Source organism: Lucilia sericata, unplaced genomic scaffold (assembly GCF_015586225.1).
Source record: "Lucilia sericata isolate MDLA Ls3-8-SP2 unplaced genomic scaffold, ASM1558622v1 Contig001492F_arrow, whole genome shotgun sequence".
Lineage (NCBI taxonomy): Eukaryota > Metazoa > Arthropoda > Insecta > Diptera > Calliphoridae > Lucilia > Lucilia sericata.
In genome coordinates, this window is record NW_023995420.1 from 72,241 (window position 1) to 90,932 (window position 18,692).

Below are 18,692 nucleotides of genomic sequence, written 5' to 3' on the forward strand. Positions count from 1 at the left end.
AATATTTTTTCCAATTAAAGAAATAATCAAAACAATTAACATCAGTAATTAAACTCAAAATTTAAAATTAGTTAATTCATTAATTGGATAAATTGAATATTTAATAAAATAAAACTTACATTTTAGTTAATTTATTAATCAAATGAATTAAACAGTTTGGTTAAAAATGTATTAAAAATCAATTATGTCGATGATTGAGACAATCAAAGCATTAATTGAGTGCTTACAAAGTTAAAGGATTACTTTCCTTTAACAATGCGTTAAACATCTCTTTGTTGTAACATCTCTTTGTTGTAACATTTGAACAAATAAAGTGATTTATAAATTTTAAAATATTTATGAAACTTCAACATCTTATGCCTTAAATATTATTGACTATTTAAGAATTATAAACATTCTTACCATTATAAATAAATTACAAAAAAAATATCAAAAAAAAACCAAATTAAAAAAGTAGGCTGGAAAAACTTTTTCAGCCAATTAAAAAATTAATTGGTTCAATTAAAAATTTAATCAAATTTGTATACTTAGGATCAAAACAATGAGATAATTATTACAATTAAGAAATTGTTTAAATAAAAGCTAAAGAAAGGGAAAAACATGTTAATTGAAAATAAACTACCGATAATTTTTTCTGTGCAGAATACATTAATGACGTGTCCTATAATAGTTTTTGGTCAACGTCTCCTAATTTATAGATGTTTCTATAGGAGGAAAGAATTCATCCGAGAAACTTGAACTCTGTAATGGATGTACTTTTGGTCTTCCAAAAGAATTGGTGAAGAGACAGATTTCGTTTTGGTAGGATTGACATTCAGCCCAACCGAAAGTCTTATTTATGGCATACTTGTTTCTATATCATAAATAATTTTACCTTAGTCAAAATCCGTCATCGATTGAGGACCTTAAAAGACTATTATTAATCGTATTTACCCAGAGTAATAGGGATAAAATGCAATCCTGAATTGTACCGCGAGGTTGATTCAACCTCAATTTTTATACCCACCATCAAAAAAGATGGGGGGTATATTGATTTTGTCATTCCGTTTGTAACACATCGAAATATTGTTTATAGACCCACAAAAGTATATATATTCTGGGTCCTCATTAAATTCTAGGACGATCTAGCCATGTGTGTCCGTCTGTACGTCCGTCTGTCTGTCTGTGGAAAGCACGATAGAGTCCGAATGGAAAGAGCTAGAGGGTTGAAATTTCACATAAATATTTCTTATAGGTAAGGTTTGTTTGGTATTGGAAATGGGCAATATCGGTCCACGTTTTCGGATAGCCCCCATACAAGTGGCCCCTCGAAAAGCAGCTTTAACAGCCATAACTTGCTCAAAAATACGAATATAGCGATGAAATTCGATATAGGTAAGTTTCTTATGATCCAAAATCACTATGCAAAATTTTATCCCCTTCAGAAAATGACTTTAACGCTCATTATTGGCTTAAAAATATTAGTATATAGATGAAATTTGACATAAGTAAGTTTCATGCGAGTCAAAATCTATCTAAAAAATTTTATGAGGATCGGCCCATGATTGACCCCACCCCCCATATAAGGTCCCCTTCAGAAAATGACTGCAACACTCATTAATGGTTTAAAAATACGAGTGTAGCAATGAAATTCGACACAAATAAATTTAATACGAACCAAATTCTGTCTACCAAATTCTGTGTACCAAATTTTATGAGAATCGACCCATAATTGACCCTATCCCCCTATATAAGGTCCCCTTCAGAAAATTACTTTAACGCTTATAACTGGCCTAAATATACGACTATATAGATGAAATTCGACGTAAGTAAGTTTCATTCGAGTCAAACGAGGTTTGATGGTGGGTATATAAGATTCGGCATAGCCGAATATAACACTCTTACTTGTTAAAATTTAAATTAAATTCTAATAAAAAAATCTACATAAAATCAATCACTTTAGTAAAATAACTTTAGTATAATTTAAAAAATTAATTCTGAAAATTTTTTAAAATTAATTACTTAAATCAAATTTACAAATTTAAAAAAAAAATAATAATAAATTTCAACATTAATCTAACACATTTATAAAATACACATTTCTAATAATTTGTCTTATTTGCATAAATTATTTCTGCAATTGCAATTATATTTCAATTTAATATTAAATTGATTATAATTCTATTTACATTTCATCAAATTACCAAAACAAACAAAATAAAAAGAATGCTTTTAATGAAATCGAATTGTCTACATCATAATGTCTATAAGAAGTATAAAAACTATTTAAACTTTAGTTTTAACCACAAATAGATAAAAGTCATAGAAAAAGACAATTGCTGAAATGCATGGAACTGGCAGTTTAATACAATATTTAGGTGAATTTATAAAATTGATTTTTGTTTAATCTTAAAGTTGTAAAAGTAATACTAATTTTTATTTTTAGTTACTACTTATTATGTTCATTTAACTTCGATATTAATAGTTTACGATTCAAGCAACATTATTTTTAATGAACTGCAACAACAATATCTAGATGATGTTCAGCAGGTCTTTGAAAATCAATCAAGATATGGCAATACAATTGGTTTACAATGGATTAATGTAGCAAATTTTAACGACACTGATGAAGATTTAAATGAACAAATTCTAGCTGCTGTAGACTTAGTGGCTGTTGAGGTTTGTATATTTATTAAATTACTTACTTTACCACCCCTCGCATTAGAAAATTTTCTCATTAATTGCTTAAATATTTTCCATTATTTCCAAAATATTTAAACCCTACTTATATTTTTAATATAACTAAAGAAAAAATTAACTACCGGCCATTTTGCCATTTTTACTTCAAACTTCTGCAATTTATTCATGACCTTTTTTGTACCCTACACCACTACAGTGAGCAGTGTCAAACATGTTGTGTGGTCATATTGATCACAACTATTCCACTACTAACTAAATACTTATTTGTAATGACTTATCTAAGTTGTTACTTTACTCTTCTTCTACGACAAGTCAGTTTTAAAATTGGGTTGTAAAAAAGAGCATTAAAAGCAACGAAAATTTTTTTTTCTATTTGAACAGATGAAGAAATTTCGCTCAAGATCATAACTCCCACAAAAAGTCCATTTGCAAAAATTGTAAAAATAAATAATATCTCCAAATACCAAAATCTTGCGGTGTAGGGTATCGTATAATTGCGCTTGACCGATTATATTTGTACTTGTTTTTTATTATTTCATTATTTTTTTTGTCTTAGTTAAATTTAGCTTTTTAATTTGTCTCGTATTTCTTTTTTGTTTTTCCTTCTTTCCTCAGGGTTTCATAACAATACTTGCAAATACTTCACGATTTTTACATGCCCGCTACTATGCAACACGCTATACAACTCTACGCCTTAAGGATAAAATCTATTTGTTTTTATGTGAACCAGGAGAGGAGAATCCTAAAGATTTTTTAGCCAACGAGATACTGCAGTGTAAGTGAAAGATTAACACGAGAAACAAAAGAAAATAATATTTGCAATTGTGTGTATATTAGGGAGTAAATCTTTTAAAATAAAACTTGTGTTCACAAACACAACCAGCATTAGTGTTGCAAAGAAAAAAATGGAAAAATCTAAATTTGATCCTTAAAACCAAATCTTAAATATGTTAATTTTTCCAAATTTTAGTTCAATATTTAGCATATATGCATATTTTACACTAACATTTACATTGTGTTCCTACAATGGGACTTCACTAATGTTTATAGATCGCAGAGTATTAGAATTTTGCACATTTTCTCTTGGTTATTTAAGTTTATCACCTGAAGGCTTTTTTATTATAGCCGAAACAATAATCTTTAAATCTTAATTCTAATTTTAATAATTTCCTTTTACCATTAAATAAACTGCAGACAATTAAGCCTTCTGTTATGGACAGTTATTAAATGTTATTTGTTTGCGAAAAATTGTGTATGAAAATATGCAAAACATTTTATTTTCTTCTGGCAACAAATGTCATCTGTTGTGGAAGTTTTTATTAAAAATAGGTATATATTTCACGTAGTCAGAAAGTTAAACAATATTTTTTCAAAATTGAAAATCGTACAAAATAACAAGTAAGAGTGCTATATTCGGCCGTGCCGAATCTTATATACCCACCATCAGTCATGTGTTTTAAATTTCAAGTGAATTTCGGGAAATGGAAATCATATATAAATACATAGTAATATAGATAGGGTGATGGTAGTACTTATTTTATCATCCTTCGAAAATTTTACAAAGATTTTGGTTTCAGTAAAACCTTATATGGGGGTAGGATCCATAAAATATTGGGGAGATATTTTAGTTCCCCAAAACCTTGTTTACGTTTAATTTCGTTGCTTAACTATCATTTTGAAGCAAGTTATAAGAGTTAAAGTCATTTTCTGAAGGGGAGCTTGTATGAGGGGTAGGGTCAATTATGGGCCGATTTACAAAAAATTTAGAAAAGATATTTCTGTTCCCTTAAAACTTGTATATGTCGAATTTCGTTGCATTGCTATCATTTTGAAGCAAGTTATGACCGCTATAGTCGTTTTCTGAGAGGGACCTTATATGAAGGGGGAAGGGTCAAATATGGGCCGATCCCCATAAAATATGGGGGAGATATTTTAGTTCCCCAAAAACTTGTTTACGTTTAATTTCGTTGCTTAACTATTATTTTGAAGCAAGTTATAAGAGTTAAAGTCTTTTCTGAAGGAGAGCTTACATGGGGGGTAAGGTCAATTATGGGCCGATTCTCGTAAAATTTGGTAGGAAGATTTTGGCTCATATAAAACTTGATTATGTAGAATTTCATTGACCTACTTATGTTGTTAACCATCTGTGACTATTTACACTGTTTTTCGGGGGCCACATGGGCTATGCGAAAACATGGACCGATATGACCCAATGCGAAACAAACTGCATCAATAGAATGACAAAAACAATATAATTTTGATGATGGGTATAAAGCTTATTTTGTGGTCACTCTTATTTTCCTTTAAAAGTCGATTTTTTGGTTAAACAACATGAGAAAACTAAAATCGGTTATAGCTTCGCTAAAACATGGTTACATGGAAGAATAAGCTTATTTTGTGATTACTCAACGTTTAAATGGAAAAATAAGCTTATTTTGTGATCACTCATATTTTCCTTCAAAAGTGGATCTTTTATTCAAAAAACCTTAGAAAACTAAAAACTTCGTTAAAATACGTTTAAATGGAAAAATATGCTTATTTTGTGATCACTCATATTTTCCTTCAAAAGTGGATCTTTTATTCAAAAAACCTTAGAAAACTAAAAACTTCGTTAAAATACGTTTAAATGGAAAAATATGCTTATTTTGTGATCACTCATATTTTCCTTCAAAAGTGGATCTTTTATTCAAAAAACCTTAGAAAACTAAAAACTTCGTTAAAATACGTTTAAATGGAAAAATATGCTTATTTTGTGATCACTCATATTTTCCTTCAAAAATCGATTTTTTGGCCAAAAATCTTACGAAAACTAAAATCGCTTATAACTTCGTTAAAACACGTTTAAATAAAAAAATAAGCTTCTTTTGTGATCACTCATATTTTCCTTCAAAAATCGATTTTTTAGCATAAAACTTAAGAAAACGAAAATCGCATATAACTTTGTTAAACACATTTAAATGGAAAAATAAGCTTGTTTTGTGATCACTACTCATATTTTTCATCAAAAATCGATTTTTTGGTCAAAAAATTTAAGGAAACTAAAATCGCTTATAACTTAGTTAAAACACGTTTAAATGGAAAAATTAGCTTATTTTGTGATCACTCATATTTTCCATCAAAAATCGATTTTTTGGTCAAAAAATTTAAGAAAACTAAAATCGCTTATAACTTCGTTAAAACACGTTTAAATGGAAAAACACGCTTATTTTGTGATCACTCATATTTTCTTTCAAAAATCGATTTTTTGGTCAAAAAAAATTAAGGAAACTAAAACCGCTTATAACTTCGTTAAAACACGTTTAAATGGAAAAATAAGCTTATTTTATGATCACTCATATTTTCTTTCAAAAATCGATTTTTTGGTAAAAAAATTTAAGAAAATTAAAATCGCTTATAACACGTTTAAATGGAAAAATAATCTTATTTTGTGATCACTCATATTTTCTTTCAAAAATCGATTTTTTGGTCAAAAAATTTAAGGAAACTAAAATCGCTTATAACTTCGTTAAAACACGTTTAAATAGAAAAATACGCTTATTTTGTGATCACTACTCATATTTTCTTTCAAAAATCGATTTTTTGGTAAAAAAATTTAAGGAAACTAAAATCGCTTATAACTTCGTTAAAACACGTTTAAATGGAAATATAAGCTTAATACTATCACTAGTATTTCCCTTCAAAAATCGATTTTTTGGTCAAAAAAATTTAAGGAAACTAAAATCGTTTATAACTTCGTTAAAGCACGTTAAAATGGAAAAATAAGCTTATTTTGTGATCACTCATATTTTCCATCAAAAATCAATTTTTTGGTAAAAAAATTTAAAAAAACTAAAATCGCTTATAACTTCGTTAAAACACGTTTAAATGGAAAAATACGCTTATTTTGTGATCACTCATATTTTCTTTCAAAAATCGATTTTTTTGGCAAAAAAAATTTAAGGAAACTAAAATCGCTTATAACTTCGTTAAAACACGTTTAAATGGAAAAATAAGCTTATTTTGTGATCACTCATATTTTCTTTCAAAAATCGATTTTTTTGGCAAAAAAAATTTAAGGAAACTAAAATCGCTTATAACTTCGTTAAAACACGTTTAAATGGAAAAATACGCTTATTTTGTGATCACTCATATTTTCTTTCAAAAATCGATTTTTTTGGCAAAAAAAATTTAAGGAAACTAAAATCGCTTATAACTTCGTTAAAACACGTTTAAATGGAAAAATAAGCTTATTTTGTGATCACTCATATTTTCTTTCAAAAATCGATTTTTTGGTCAAAAAATTTAAGGAAACTAAAATCGCTTATAACTTTGTTAAAACACGTTTAAATGGAAAAATAAGCTTATTTTGTGATCACTCGTATTTTCCATCAAAAATAAATTTTTTGGTCAAAAAAATTAAGAAAATTAAAATCGATTATAACTTCGTTATAACACGTTTAAATGGAAAAATAAGCTTATTTTGTGATCGCTCATATTTTCCTTCAAAAATCGATTTTTTGGTAAAAAAATTTAAGGAAACTAAAATCGCTTATAACTTCGTTAAAACACGTTTAAATGGAAAAATACGCTTATTTTGTGATCACTCATATTTTCTTTCAAAAATCGATTTTTTTGGCAAAAAAAATTTAAGGAAACTAAAATCGCTTATAACTTCGTTAAAACACGTTTAAATGGAAAAATACGCTTATTTTGTGATCACTCACATATTCTTTCAAAAATAGATTTTTTGGTAAAAAAATTAAGAAAACTAAAATCGCTTATAACTTCGTTAAAACACGTTTAAATGGAAAAATAAGCTTATTTTGTGATCACTCACATATTCTTTCAAAAATCGATTTTTTGGTCAAAAAAATTAAAAAAACTAAATTCGCTTATAACTTAGTTAAAACACGTTTAAATGGAAAAATAAGCTTATTTTGTGATCAAAAATCGAACTTCGTTAAAACACGTTTAAATGGAAAAATACGCTTATTTTGTGATCACTCATATTTTCTTTCAAAAATCGATTTTTTTGGCAAAAAAAATTTAAGGAAACTAAAATCGCTTATAACTTCGTTAAAACACGTTTAAATGGAAAAATAAGCTTATTTTGTGATCACTCATATTTTCTTTCAAAAATCGATTTTTTGGTCAAAAAATTTAAGGAAACTAAAATCGCTTATAACTTCGTTAAAACACGTTTAAATGGAAAAATAAGCTTATTTTGTGATCACTCGTATTTTCCATCAAAAATAAATTTTTTGGTCAAAAAAATTAAGAAAATTAATATCGATTATAACTTCGTTATAACACGTTTAAATGGAAAAATAAGCTTATTTTGTGATCGCTCATATTTTCCTTCAAAAATCGATTTTTTGGTAAAAAAATTTAAGGAAACTAAAATCGCTTATAACTTCGTTAAAACACGTTTAAATGGAAAAATACGCTTATTTTGTGATCACTCATATTTTCTTTCAAAAATCGATTTTTTTGGCAAAAAAAATTTAAGGAAACTAAAATCGCTTATAACTTCGTTAAAACACGTTTAAATGGAAAAATACGCTTATTTTGTGATCACTCACATATTCTTTCAAAAATAGATTTTTTGGTAAAAAAATTAAGAAAACTAAAATCGCTTATAACTTCGTTAAAACACGTTTAAATGGAAAAATAAGCTTATTTTGTGATCACTCACATATTCTTTCAAAAATCGATTTTTTGGTCAAAAAAATTAAAAAGCTAAATTCGCTTATAACTTAGTTAAAACACGTTTAAATGGAAAAATAAGCTTATTTTGTGATCAAAAATCGATTTTTTGGTAAAAAAATTTAAGGAAACTAAAATCGCTTATAACTTCGTTAAAACACGTTTAAATGGAAAAATACGCTTATTTTGTGATCACTCATATTTTCTTTCAAAAATCGATTTTTTTGGCAAAAAAAAATTTAAGGAAACTAAAATCGCTTATAACTTCGTTAAAACACGTTTAAATGGAAAAATAAGCTTATTTTGTGATCACTCGTATTTTCCATCAAAAATAAATTTTTTGGTCAAAAAATTTAAGAAAATTAAAATCGATTATAACTTCGTTATAACACATTTAAATGGAAAAATAAGCTTATTTTGTGATCACTCATATTTTCCATCAAAAATCGATTTTTTGGTAAAAAAATTTAAGGAAACTAAAATCGCTTATAACTTCGTTAAAACACGTTTAAATGGAAAAATACGCTTATTTTGTGATCACTCATATTTTCTTTCAAAAATCGATTTTTTTGGCAAAAAAAATTTAAGGAAACTAAAATCGCTTATAACTTCGTTAAAACACGTTTAAATGGAAAAATAAGCTTATTTTGTGATCACTCGTATTTTCCATCAAAAATAAATTTTTTGGTCAAAAAACTTAAGAAAATTAAAATCGATTATAAATTCGTTATAACACGTTTAAATGGAAAAATAAGCTTATTTTGTGATCACTCGTATTTTCCTTCAAAAATAGATTTTTTGGTAAAAAAAATTAAGAAAACTAAAATCGCTTATAACTTCGTTAAAACACGTTTAAATGGAAAAATAAGCTTATTTTGTGATCACACATGTTTATCTTTAAAAGTCGATTTTTTGGTCAAAAAACTTTAGAAAACTAAAATCGCTTATAACTTCGTTAAAACACGTTGAAATGGAAAAATAAGCTTATTTTGTGATCACTCAAATTTTCCTTCAAAAATAGATTTTTTAGCACAAATCTTATAACTTCGTTTAAACACGTTTAAATGAAAAATTAAATTTATTTTGTGATTACTCATATTTTCTTTCAAAAATTGATTTTTTGGTCAAAAATAATACGAAAACTAAAATCGCTTATAACTTCGTTAAAACACGTTTAAATGGAAAAATAAGCTTATTTTGTGAACACTCATATTTTCTTTCAAAAATCGATTTTTTGGTAAAAAAATTTAAGAAAGCTAAATCGCTTATAACTTCGTTAAAACACGTTTAAATAGAAAAAATAAGCTTATTATGTGATCACTCATATTGAAAATAAGATTATTTTGTAATCACTCATTTTTTCCTTCAAAAATCAATTTTTTTTTAGCAAAAATGTTAAGAAAACTAAAATCGCTTATAACTTCATTAAAACACGTTTAAGTGGAAAAGTAAGCTAATTTTGTAATCACCCATATTTTCTTTCAAAGATCGATTTTTTTTCATATACAACTTGTTTACATTGAATATCATCAATGTACTCGCATTTTTATGCCAGTAATTAGCTTAATGTAATTTTCTAAAGGGGCTTATATGTATGCGGAGTAGGGTTAATACCGCCACATTCCGGACGAAATTCGGCAGCAAGATTAACGTTCGTATAAAAATTTCTTATGTCGAATTTCATAACCGTATTTCATAACTCGTATTTTTATATACAATTTGTTGAAGAGATTTTGGCTCGCGAGGAACTTACTTACAAATTTTATCGCCTTGTATGGTGGATTATGGACCGATCCTCACTAAATTTGTTAGAGAGATTTTGGCTCGCATAAAATTTATGTGTGTCGAATTTCGTCACTATATTCATATTTTTAAGCCATTAATGAGCGTTAAAGTCATTTTCAGAAGGGGACCTTATATGGTGGGTAGGGTCATTTATGGGCCGATCCTAAAAAAAGTTAGTAGAGAGGTTTTGGTCCGTAAGAAACTTACTTATATAGAATTTCATCGCTATACTCAAATGGTTAGGTCTGAAGGGGACCGTTTGGGGGGAAGGGTCAATTATGGACCGATCCTAAAAAAATTTTTAGAAAGATTTTGGCTTATATGAAACTTAATTATACCGAATTTCATCGCCATACTTGGGTGTTTAGGCCAGTAATGAGTGTTAAAGTCATTTTCTGAAGGGAACCTTATATGGGGGGTAGGGTAGAAGGTAGAAAGATTTCGGCTAAAATGAAACTAGTTTAGTCAAATTTCATCGCTATACTCGAATGTTCAGTCCAGTAATGAGTGTTAAAGTCATTTTCTGAAGGGGACAATATGTGGGGAGTAGGGTCAGTTATGGACCGACCCTCAAAAAATTTGGTAGAAAAATTTTGGCTCACATTAAACTTATTTATGTCGAATTTCATCGCTATACTCGTACTTATGAAACAGTTATGCCCATTAAAGCTGTTTTTTGGAGGTCCACTTGTATGGGGGCTATCCGAAAACGCTTACCGATATTGCTCATTTTCAATACCAAACAAACCTTAGCAATGAAGAATATTTATGCAAAATTTCAACTGTCTAGCTCCTCCCATGTATTCCCTATCGAACGGACAGACGGGCGGACATGGCTAGATCGTCTTAGAATTTAATAAGGACCTAGAATATATATACTTTTATGGGTCTATGACCAATATTTCGATGTGTTACAAACGAAATGACAAAATCAATATACCCCCATCTATTTTTGATGGTGGGTATAAAAATGCAACAAATTAAATTGGCAAAACAAATTTTGGGTTTTCTTAAGAAATAAATTGTGCAAAAAAGGTGCACAGTGAAGTCAACTGCACATTAGTTAGTTAGTTACATAAAATCGGAAGAAATGCATCTGACCTGATGTGCGCTCTTCAATTACATTTGCAAACAAATGTAATTTGGTAAAACTTCAGTTACTTTGTAATTGTAATAGAATATTTATTACATACTTCAAATGTAATTGTAATTGAATTGTATCATTATAATCCTAATTCAAACTTTTCAGCAATATTATCCTAATAAACTTTATATAAATCGTTTTTAACCAATGTAGTTTACTAGCTAGCGCTATACTGTTAACTTGTTTATTTATTTTTGTTTGCTCTTAAGTTTATCCTCATCATTTGATGGTAATACCTGAAACCATATATCCTGAATCTAATAACAAGAAAAACAACGGACAAATGCAAAAACCAGATATTAAACTAACTACTCTGACTGAAGAAATAACAGCAACTAACTATAACTTAAACGTTACAAATTTTTCCATGGAAACAGTTGTTGATGTCACTGCTATTGCTGCTACTTCTACTACTAGGATTACTGATTCGTTGTCGTCCTTTTTTAACACTCATATTGATGTTACAAACAACAACAACAACAACTACTACAAATACCGCGGCATCAATTTTGAATTGTGGACACAACAGTACGGTGGTGCTGAAGGCAATTTAAAAGCCATACACCTAGATACGTACATTAGTGGTAATGGAACATTTGCCAAAAATATTCAACTTTATCCGAATAAACTTTGGAATCTACAACAACGTACATTGAGGATTGGTTCTTTAACTTATGTGCCATACGTAAAAACTTATTATGTGGTAAGTTTTTTTTTAGGAAAACAGAAACCAGAAAACATACTCTTTACCATATATACACAGATTTCTAACTACACATTCATATAAACAAAAGTTTTAGAAAGTAGGGGGAATTAACTTCTAGGAAAGTCCACAAAATATTGGGTATATTCGATAGTATAATACCCTAAACCAGCTTATTAATACATTAAAAGTGATTTCCAGTTTAAAATTAACTCTAGAAAAACTAATAAATTAAACCTGGCTTTATCGGCACATACAATTTTTCTTACGGCCAATACCTTAACCTACGATTATTGTTTAACCGGTACATATGCTGCCGGTTAAAATAATTTTTGTATGAAAACTGTCAATTTGTCGTTAGGATAAAAATTAATCAGACATTGAAAAAATGGGGGTAAGACGATTAGTTGGCTTTAAAAAATATCACATGCATCTGCAGGTGTTACAAACATCAGCACAAAGGCCTAATACCTCAGCACTACAGTTGTGTAGGGTATATTAAAACCAAAGTTTATTTTAGTGTAGCAGTGGCTGTTGTATATTGCCGGTTAAGTTTTTAGCATAAGTTTTAGGTTCAACTTTATGTACAAAAGTAGTTATTTGTTTTCTGTTTACATGTTTTTTTTTTTTTTTTGTTTTCATCGTGTTTTCATTTCTATTTTGGTAATGGTGTCACTTAATTGTAAACATATGTTGTGGCACATGTTTATCTAATGTTCAGTATAGTTACGTTGGGTTTTTGCCAACAGCAAAGTCAATTCATTGGTGTGGCGGAGGACAACAAGAAAACTTTTATTCACACTCAATTGTCAATCTTGTCAATAAACTCCAACACCACTGTGAAGAGTAAACAGTTGAAGATACAAGAAACAATTTAAGCTGCCTAATGGCATTTATCGTAAACAGTTGTAAGTAGAAAGACATACACACAGACAGACAGATAGTTAGACAGACGAGCACAACATAAACATTGATTTAAATAGCCTTTTACTAGGCGTATTTAATTGTACAACTCTCATTTACTTACTTATGAAACAAAATAGCCAGATAATGAAGATAAAGTTGGTAAATAAAATATATATGTTTGTATTATGGTTATTGAAAGACAAAATTATTTACTTACATTTCAAACTGATGCAGTAGGCGGTTGGTAGATACTGTAATTAAAAATAATTAAAATACAATGTTAAACACTTTCGTTTTATTAAAGTAAAAATATATATAAGTATATATACACACATACATATACATATGTATGTTACAATATTTAATAGCAACAAATAACTAATTTTTCTCATTCATGTAAAGAATGAATTTTCAAGCAGAATATTCATAGTTCAGGGTGTCCCGTACACCAATTTTTTCTAAATGTATTCATGTACTGAACAAAAGAAAAATTAACAATATTTTTTTTGAAAGTGGAATCAGTTCCCTACCAGCGGTTGAAAATTTTCATCTTAGTACAATATGTTCAAAAGAAATTCTGCAATTTTTCGAAATGGGTATAAAAAATTCCGTAATTTTGAGCTTATTGCTAGAAAAATAATTAAAAATTTTTTACACTATTCCTGGTCCGCAAAACGACATTTATTGTAAGGGGCATATAAATCCGAAAATAATCTGAAATGGACCAAACCAAATGCCAAAGAATTTTTGAAATATTTTTATGAATAAGCTATAAATGACGACAATTTTTACACCTATTTCAATAAAATGCAAAAATGATATGCCTCTCAAATCAACCAAAATTAATTTATAGACCAAAATACTCCAATAAAATTTAAAAATGATTTTTTCCATAATCAGCTCAAAATTCGAAAAAAAATGTAACATAGTAATATCAGATTAAATTCAGTAGTTCAGTTAGTTCGTCGAGTTCAGTTCTAGTTCAGTTCTAGTTCAGTTCTAGTTCAGTTCTGTTCAGTTCTAGTTCAGTTTCTAGTTCAGTTCTAGTTCAGTTCTAGTTCAGTTCTAGTTCAGTTCTAGTTCAGTTCTAGTTCAGTTCTAATTCAGTTCTAGTTCAGTTCTAGTTCAGTTTAGTAGTTCAGTTCTAGTTCAGTTCTAGTTCAGTTCTAGTTCAGTTCTCTAGTTCAGTTCTAGTTCAGTTCTAGTTCAGTTCTAGTTCAGTTCTAGTTCAGTTCTAGTTCAGTTCTAGTTCAGTTCTAGTTCAGTTCTAGTTCAGTTCTAGTTCAGTTCTAGTTCAGTTCTAGTTCAGTTCCAGTTCAGTTCTAGTTCAGTTCTAGTACAGTTCTAGTTCAGTTCTAGTTCAGTTCTAGTTCAGTTCTAGTTCAGTTCTAGTTCAGTTCTAGTTCAGTTCTAGTTCAGTTCTAGTTCAGTTCTAGTTCAGTTCTAGTTCAGTTCTAGTTCAGTTCTAGTTCAGTTCTAGTTCAGTTCTAGTTCAGTTCTAGTTCAGTTCTAGTTCAGTTCTAGTTCAGTTCTAGTTCAGTTCTAGTTCAGTTCTAGTTCAGTTCTAGTTCAGTTCTTCAGTTCTAGTTCAGTTCTAGTTCAGTTCTAGTTCAGTTCTAGTTCAGTTCTAGTTCAGTTCTAGTTCAGTTCTAGTTCAGTTCTAGTTCAGTTCTAGTTCAGTTCTAGTTCAGTTCTAGTTCAGTTCTAGTTCAGTTCTAGTTCAGTTCTAGTTCAGTTCTAGTTCAGTTCTAGTTCAGTTCTAGTTCAGTTCTAGTTCAGTTCTAGTTCAGTTCTAGTTCAGTTCTAGTTCAGTTCTAGTTCAGTTCTAGTCAGTTCTAGTTCAGTTCTAGTTCAGTTCTAGTTCAGTTCTAGTTCAGTTCTAGTTCAGTTCTAGTTCAGTTCTAGTTCAGTTCTAGTTCAGTTCTAGTTCAGTTCTAGTTCAGTTCTAGTTCAGTTCTAGTTCAGTTCTAGTTCAGTTCTAGTTCAGTTCTAGTTCAGTTCTAGTTCAGTTCTAGTTCAGTTCTAGTTCAGTTCTAGTTCAGTTCTAGTTCAGTTCTAGTTCAGTTCTAGTTCAGTTCTAGTTCAGTTCTAGTTCAGTTCTAGTTCAGTTCTAGTTCAGTTCTAGTTCAGTTCTAGTTCAGTTCTAGTTCAGTTCTAGTTCAGTTCTAGTTCAGTTCTAGTTCAGTTCTAGTTCAGTCTAGTTCGTTTCTAGTTCATTTCTAGTTTCAGTCTAGTTCAGTTTCTAGTTCAGTTCGATTTCGTTCTAGTTCAGTTCTAGTCAGTCTAGTTCAGTTTCTAGTTCAGTTCTAGTTCATTTCTAGTTCAGTTCTAGTTCGTTTCTAGTTCAGTTCTAGTTCAGTTCTAGTTCAGTTCTAGTTTTCAGTTCTAGTTCAGTTCTAGTTCAGTTCTGTCATTGTCTATTCAAGTTCTAGTTCAGTTTCTAGTTTCACTTTCTAGTTCATTCTAGTTCAGTTCTAGTTCAGTTCCTAGTTCAAATGTCCTAGTTCAGTTCTAGTTCATTCTAGTTTCAGTTCTAGCTCAGTTCTAGTTCAGTTCCTAGTTCAGTTCTAGTTCAGTTCTAGTTCAGTTTCTTCAAGACTAGTTCCAATTCAGTTATACGGTGTTTACTTTTCGATGCACAGAAAAACTAAAAATATGTTTCAATTATCAAAATAATTGTATCAAGCAGTTTTGCACCTATCACCAAAATGATGATATCAATTATCAAATTTGTAAAAAAAATACTTTTTTTCCAAATAACGAATTAATCAGAACAATTAATATCAATAATTGAGACAAAATTTAAAATCGATTAATTAATTAATTGTATAAATTAAATATTTAATAAAAATAAAATCTAATTTTTATTATTTTTTTAATCAAATGAATTAGTTTGTTTGGTGGAAAATGTATTAAAAACCAATTAAGTTGATGATTAAAACAATCAAATTATTAACTGATTACTCACAATGTTAAAGGAATGCTTGATCTTTAACAATACGTTGAGCATTTACAAAAAATATCACTTTATTATCAAATTTGAACATATAAAGTGTTTTATAAATTGTCAGGAAACTTGAATATTATATACCTAAAATCGTATTGACTATTTAAGAATTATAAACATTGTTAGCATAAGAAATCAAAATTAAATATTTAAAAAAAACTAAAATGGAAAAGTTGGCTAGAAAATTTTTTTCAATCAATTAAAAAACTAATTGAATCAATTAAAAATTTAATCAAATTTGTAAACTTAGGTTTTAAACAATGAGATAATTAAGACAAATAAAAAATTGCTTAAATTAAAACTAAAGAAAGAGAAAAACATGTTAATTGAAAATAAACTACTGATAATTTTTTCTGTGTGGTTTTCTATTTTTTAATATTTTATTAGCCTTCCGGCCAAGGAGATGTGGATTCTATCAAATCTAAAGGTCCTCAAAAAACTGTGCAATTTATTGGCGTTGAAGCTGAACTGATGAAATCTTTTTGCGACATACGTAACTGTCATTTAAGAGTGGAACCTTGTAAGTAAAATCATTATAAATATTAAAACTACTTAATACAAAATTCTTTATAAATTTGATTTCAAATAGTTTTATACTTTGTAGTCATAGGGCCTTCATAACAATTTATCAAAGATTTATAAAACAAATTAAGCCTTATTCATAAACAAATTTGTATTTTATTAACGGCTTATAAATCAAAATTAGTATGTAAATTTTATTTTATAAACCTTTTATAAAATATAATCTTGTTTATAAATAAGTTAATTCAAGAAATTTCAGATACTGCTGACAACTGGGGCATTATCTATGATAATGGTTCTACCGAGGGAATGCTAGGTGATCTTTATAAACAAAACACCGAAATGGCTATAGGTTGTATTTACAATTGGTATAACGATATAACGGAAACTTCAAGATTTATAGCAAGATCTGCGGTAACCATTTTGGGACCCGGGCCTGCGTAAGCTAAAGACATTATTATTATGTGTGCTATCAACTTTAACGTGTATTTTTTAGACAATTTCCACGATGGCGCACCAATATCATGCCATTTTCTTATGGTCTATGGATATTTCTGGTCTTCACAATGGTTATGTGCTCTATAATGTTTCATTTCATCAAATACACTTCATATCGCTTTAAGCATATTTATTCTGCAAGGAAAAATAAATACCGCAGTGTTAAGAACTATGAAAAAACTTTATTGGATATATTTGCTGTATTTATACAACAACCCTCAGCAGATACGGTGTACGCTTTGTAGTGTTTATAGCAATTGAATATAATTGCTATTCTTTTATTTTCCAGTTTGCATCGTGTGGCTTCACGCATATTTTTGGCATTTCTTTTGTGTGCTACTATAACATTGGAAAATACCTATAGTGGCCAATTAAAGTCTATATTGACAATGCCTTTGTTTAATGAGCCTGTGGATACCATGCACAAATGGTCATTAACTGGCTGGAAATGGGCTGCTCCTTCTATAATATGGGTACATACGGTGGAGAATTCAGATTTAGCCATGGAACAGCGATTGGCTAAACAATTCGAGGTTAAAGATTATGAATTTCTATATAATGCCACATTTTGGGACAACTATGGCTTTGGTGTTGAGAGAATTTATAGTGGTTCATTTTCTTTTGGGGACTACATAACAGGAGCAGCTTTAGAAAATAAAATTGTTAGAAAATTGATATGACTTTAAAAATAATAAGTATTTAATTTTTTTTTATTGAAGGTACCAAAAGACGATTTGTATTTCGATTGGACTCGTGCTGTTTCTATTAGAGGTTGGCCGTTGATGCCTTTACTTGATCGTCATATATCTTTCTGTTTGGAGACCGGCATCTACATACATTGGGAAAGACATGTAAATTTTTTTTAATTTTGCTGCTAGTTTTGTAATTTTTAGTTCAGTTCTAGTTCAGTTCTAGTTCAGTTCTAGTTCAGTTCTAGTTCAGTTCTAGTTCAGTTCTAGTTCAGTTCTAGTTCAGTTCTAGTTCAGTTCTAGTTCAGTTCTAGTTCAGTTCTAGTTCAGTTCTAGTTCAGTTCTAGTTCAGTTCTAGTTCAGTTCTAGTTCAGTTCTAGTTCAGTTCTAGTTCAGTTCTAGTTCAGTTCTAGTTCAGTTCTAGTTCAGTTCTAGTTCAGTTCTAGTTCAGTTCTAGTTCAGTTCTAGTTCAATTTTAGTTCAGTTCTAGTTCAGTTCTAGTCCAGTTCTAGTTCAGTTCTAGTTCAGTTCTAGTTCACTTCTAGTTCAGTTCTAGTTCAGTTCTAGTACAGTTCTAGTTCAGTTCTAGTTTAATTAGAAAAATTGCTATTTATAATTTTGTAACATTAATAGTTTAGCTACAAGTTTTTGGATCATCAAGTGCAGGACATTTTAAAAAAGCTTGCTTCGGGTTCTAAGCCCAAGTCACCACCTCAAATGCTATCAATTGAGCACATATCCGGTCCCCTGTTCATCTTGCTATTTGGTTACCTACTGGCATTTATTGTTTTAATGGTAGAGTTATTCGGACATCGTTTAAAGATGAAATTTTTGGCAGGAGGTCGTTATTTTATTAAATATAGATAATTATTAACACACATATTATTTATATGGAAATAATTATATACATATATGATGTCAACCTTTCACCATACTCTTATATTTATTCAAAACTCTTTATTGCTGTTATTTATGTATATTTCCTATGTTTCATTTAACATATCTCCTGTGTATAGTTGATATTTAATATGTTAATTGATATTGCTCATACGTACATTGTGATACTTTGTGTAT

General features: G+C 29.0%; 1 protein-coding gene across 1 annotated transcript in view; it reads left to right on the top strand.

The window, feature by feature from the left end:
* Positions 1 to 18,485, top strand: part of LOC119611595 — a gene marked incomplete at its 5' end in the record, with an annotated part of 41,016 nt that extends 22,531 nt beyond the window's left edge. Inside the window, 10 exons of the mRNA XM_037967245.1 lie at positions 2,426 to 2,658; positions 3,295 to 3,454; positions 11,503 to 11,618; positions 11,775 to 11,996; positions 16,297 to 16,429; positions 16,691 to 16,871; positions 16,928 to 17,161; positions 17,219 to 17,591; positions 17,649 to 17,780; positions 18,252 to 18,485. Of these exons, the coding sequence (XP_037823173.1) occupies positions 2,426 to 2,658; positions 3,295 to 3,454; positions 11,503 to 11,618; positions 11,775 to 11,996; positions 16,297 to 16,429; positions 16,691 to 16,871; positions 16,928 to 17,161; positions 17,219 to 17,591; positions 17,649 to 17,780; positions 18,252 to 18,485 (2,018 nt within the window). The remainder of the gene's footprint in view (positions 1 to 2,425; positions 2,659 to 3,294; positions 3,455 to 11,502; positions 11,619 to 11,774; positions 11,997 to 16,296; positions 16,430 to 16,690; positions 16,872 to 16,927; positions 17,162 to 17,218; positions 17,592 to 17,648; positions 17,781 to 18,251) is intronic.
* Between the last annotated feature and the right edge of the window lie 207 nt (positions 18,486 to 18,692).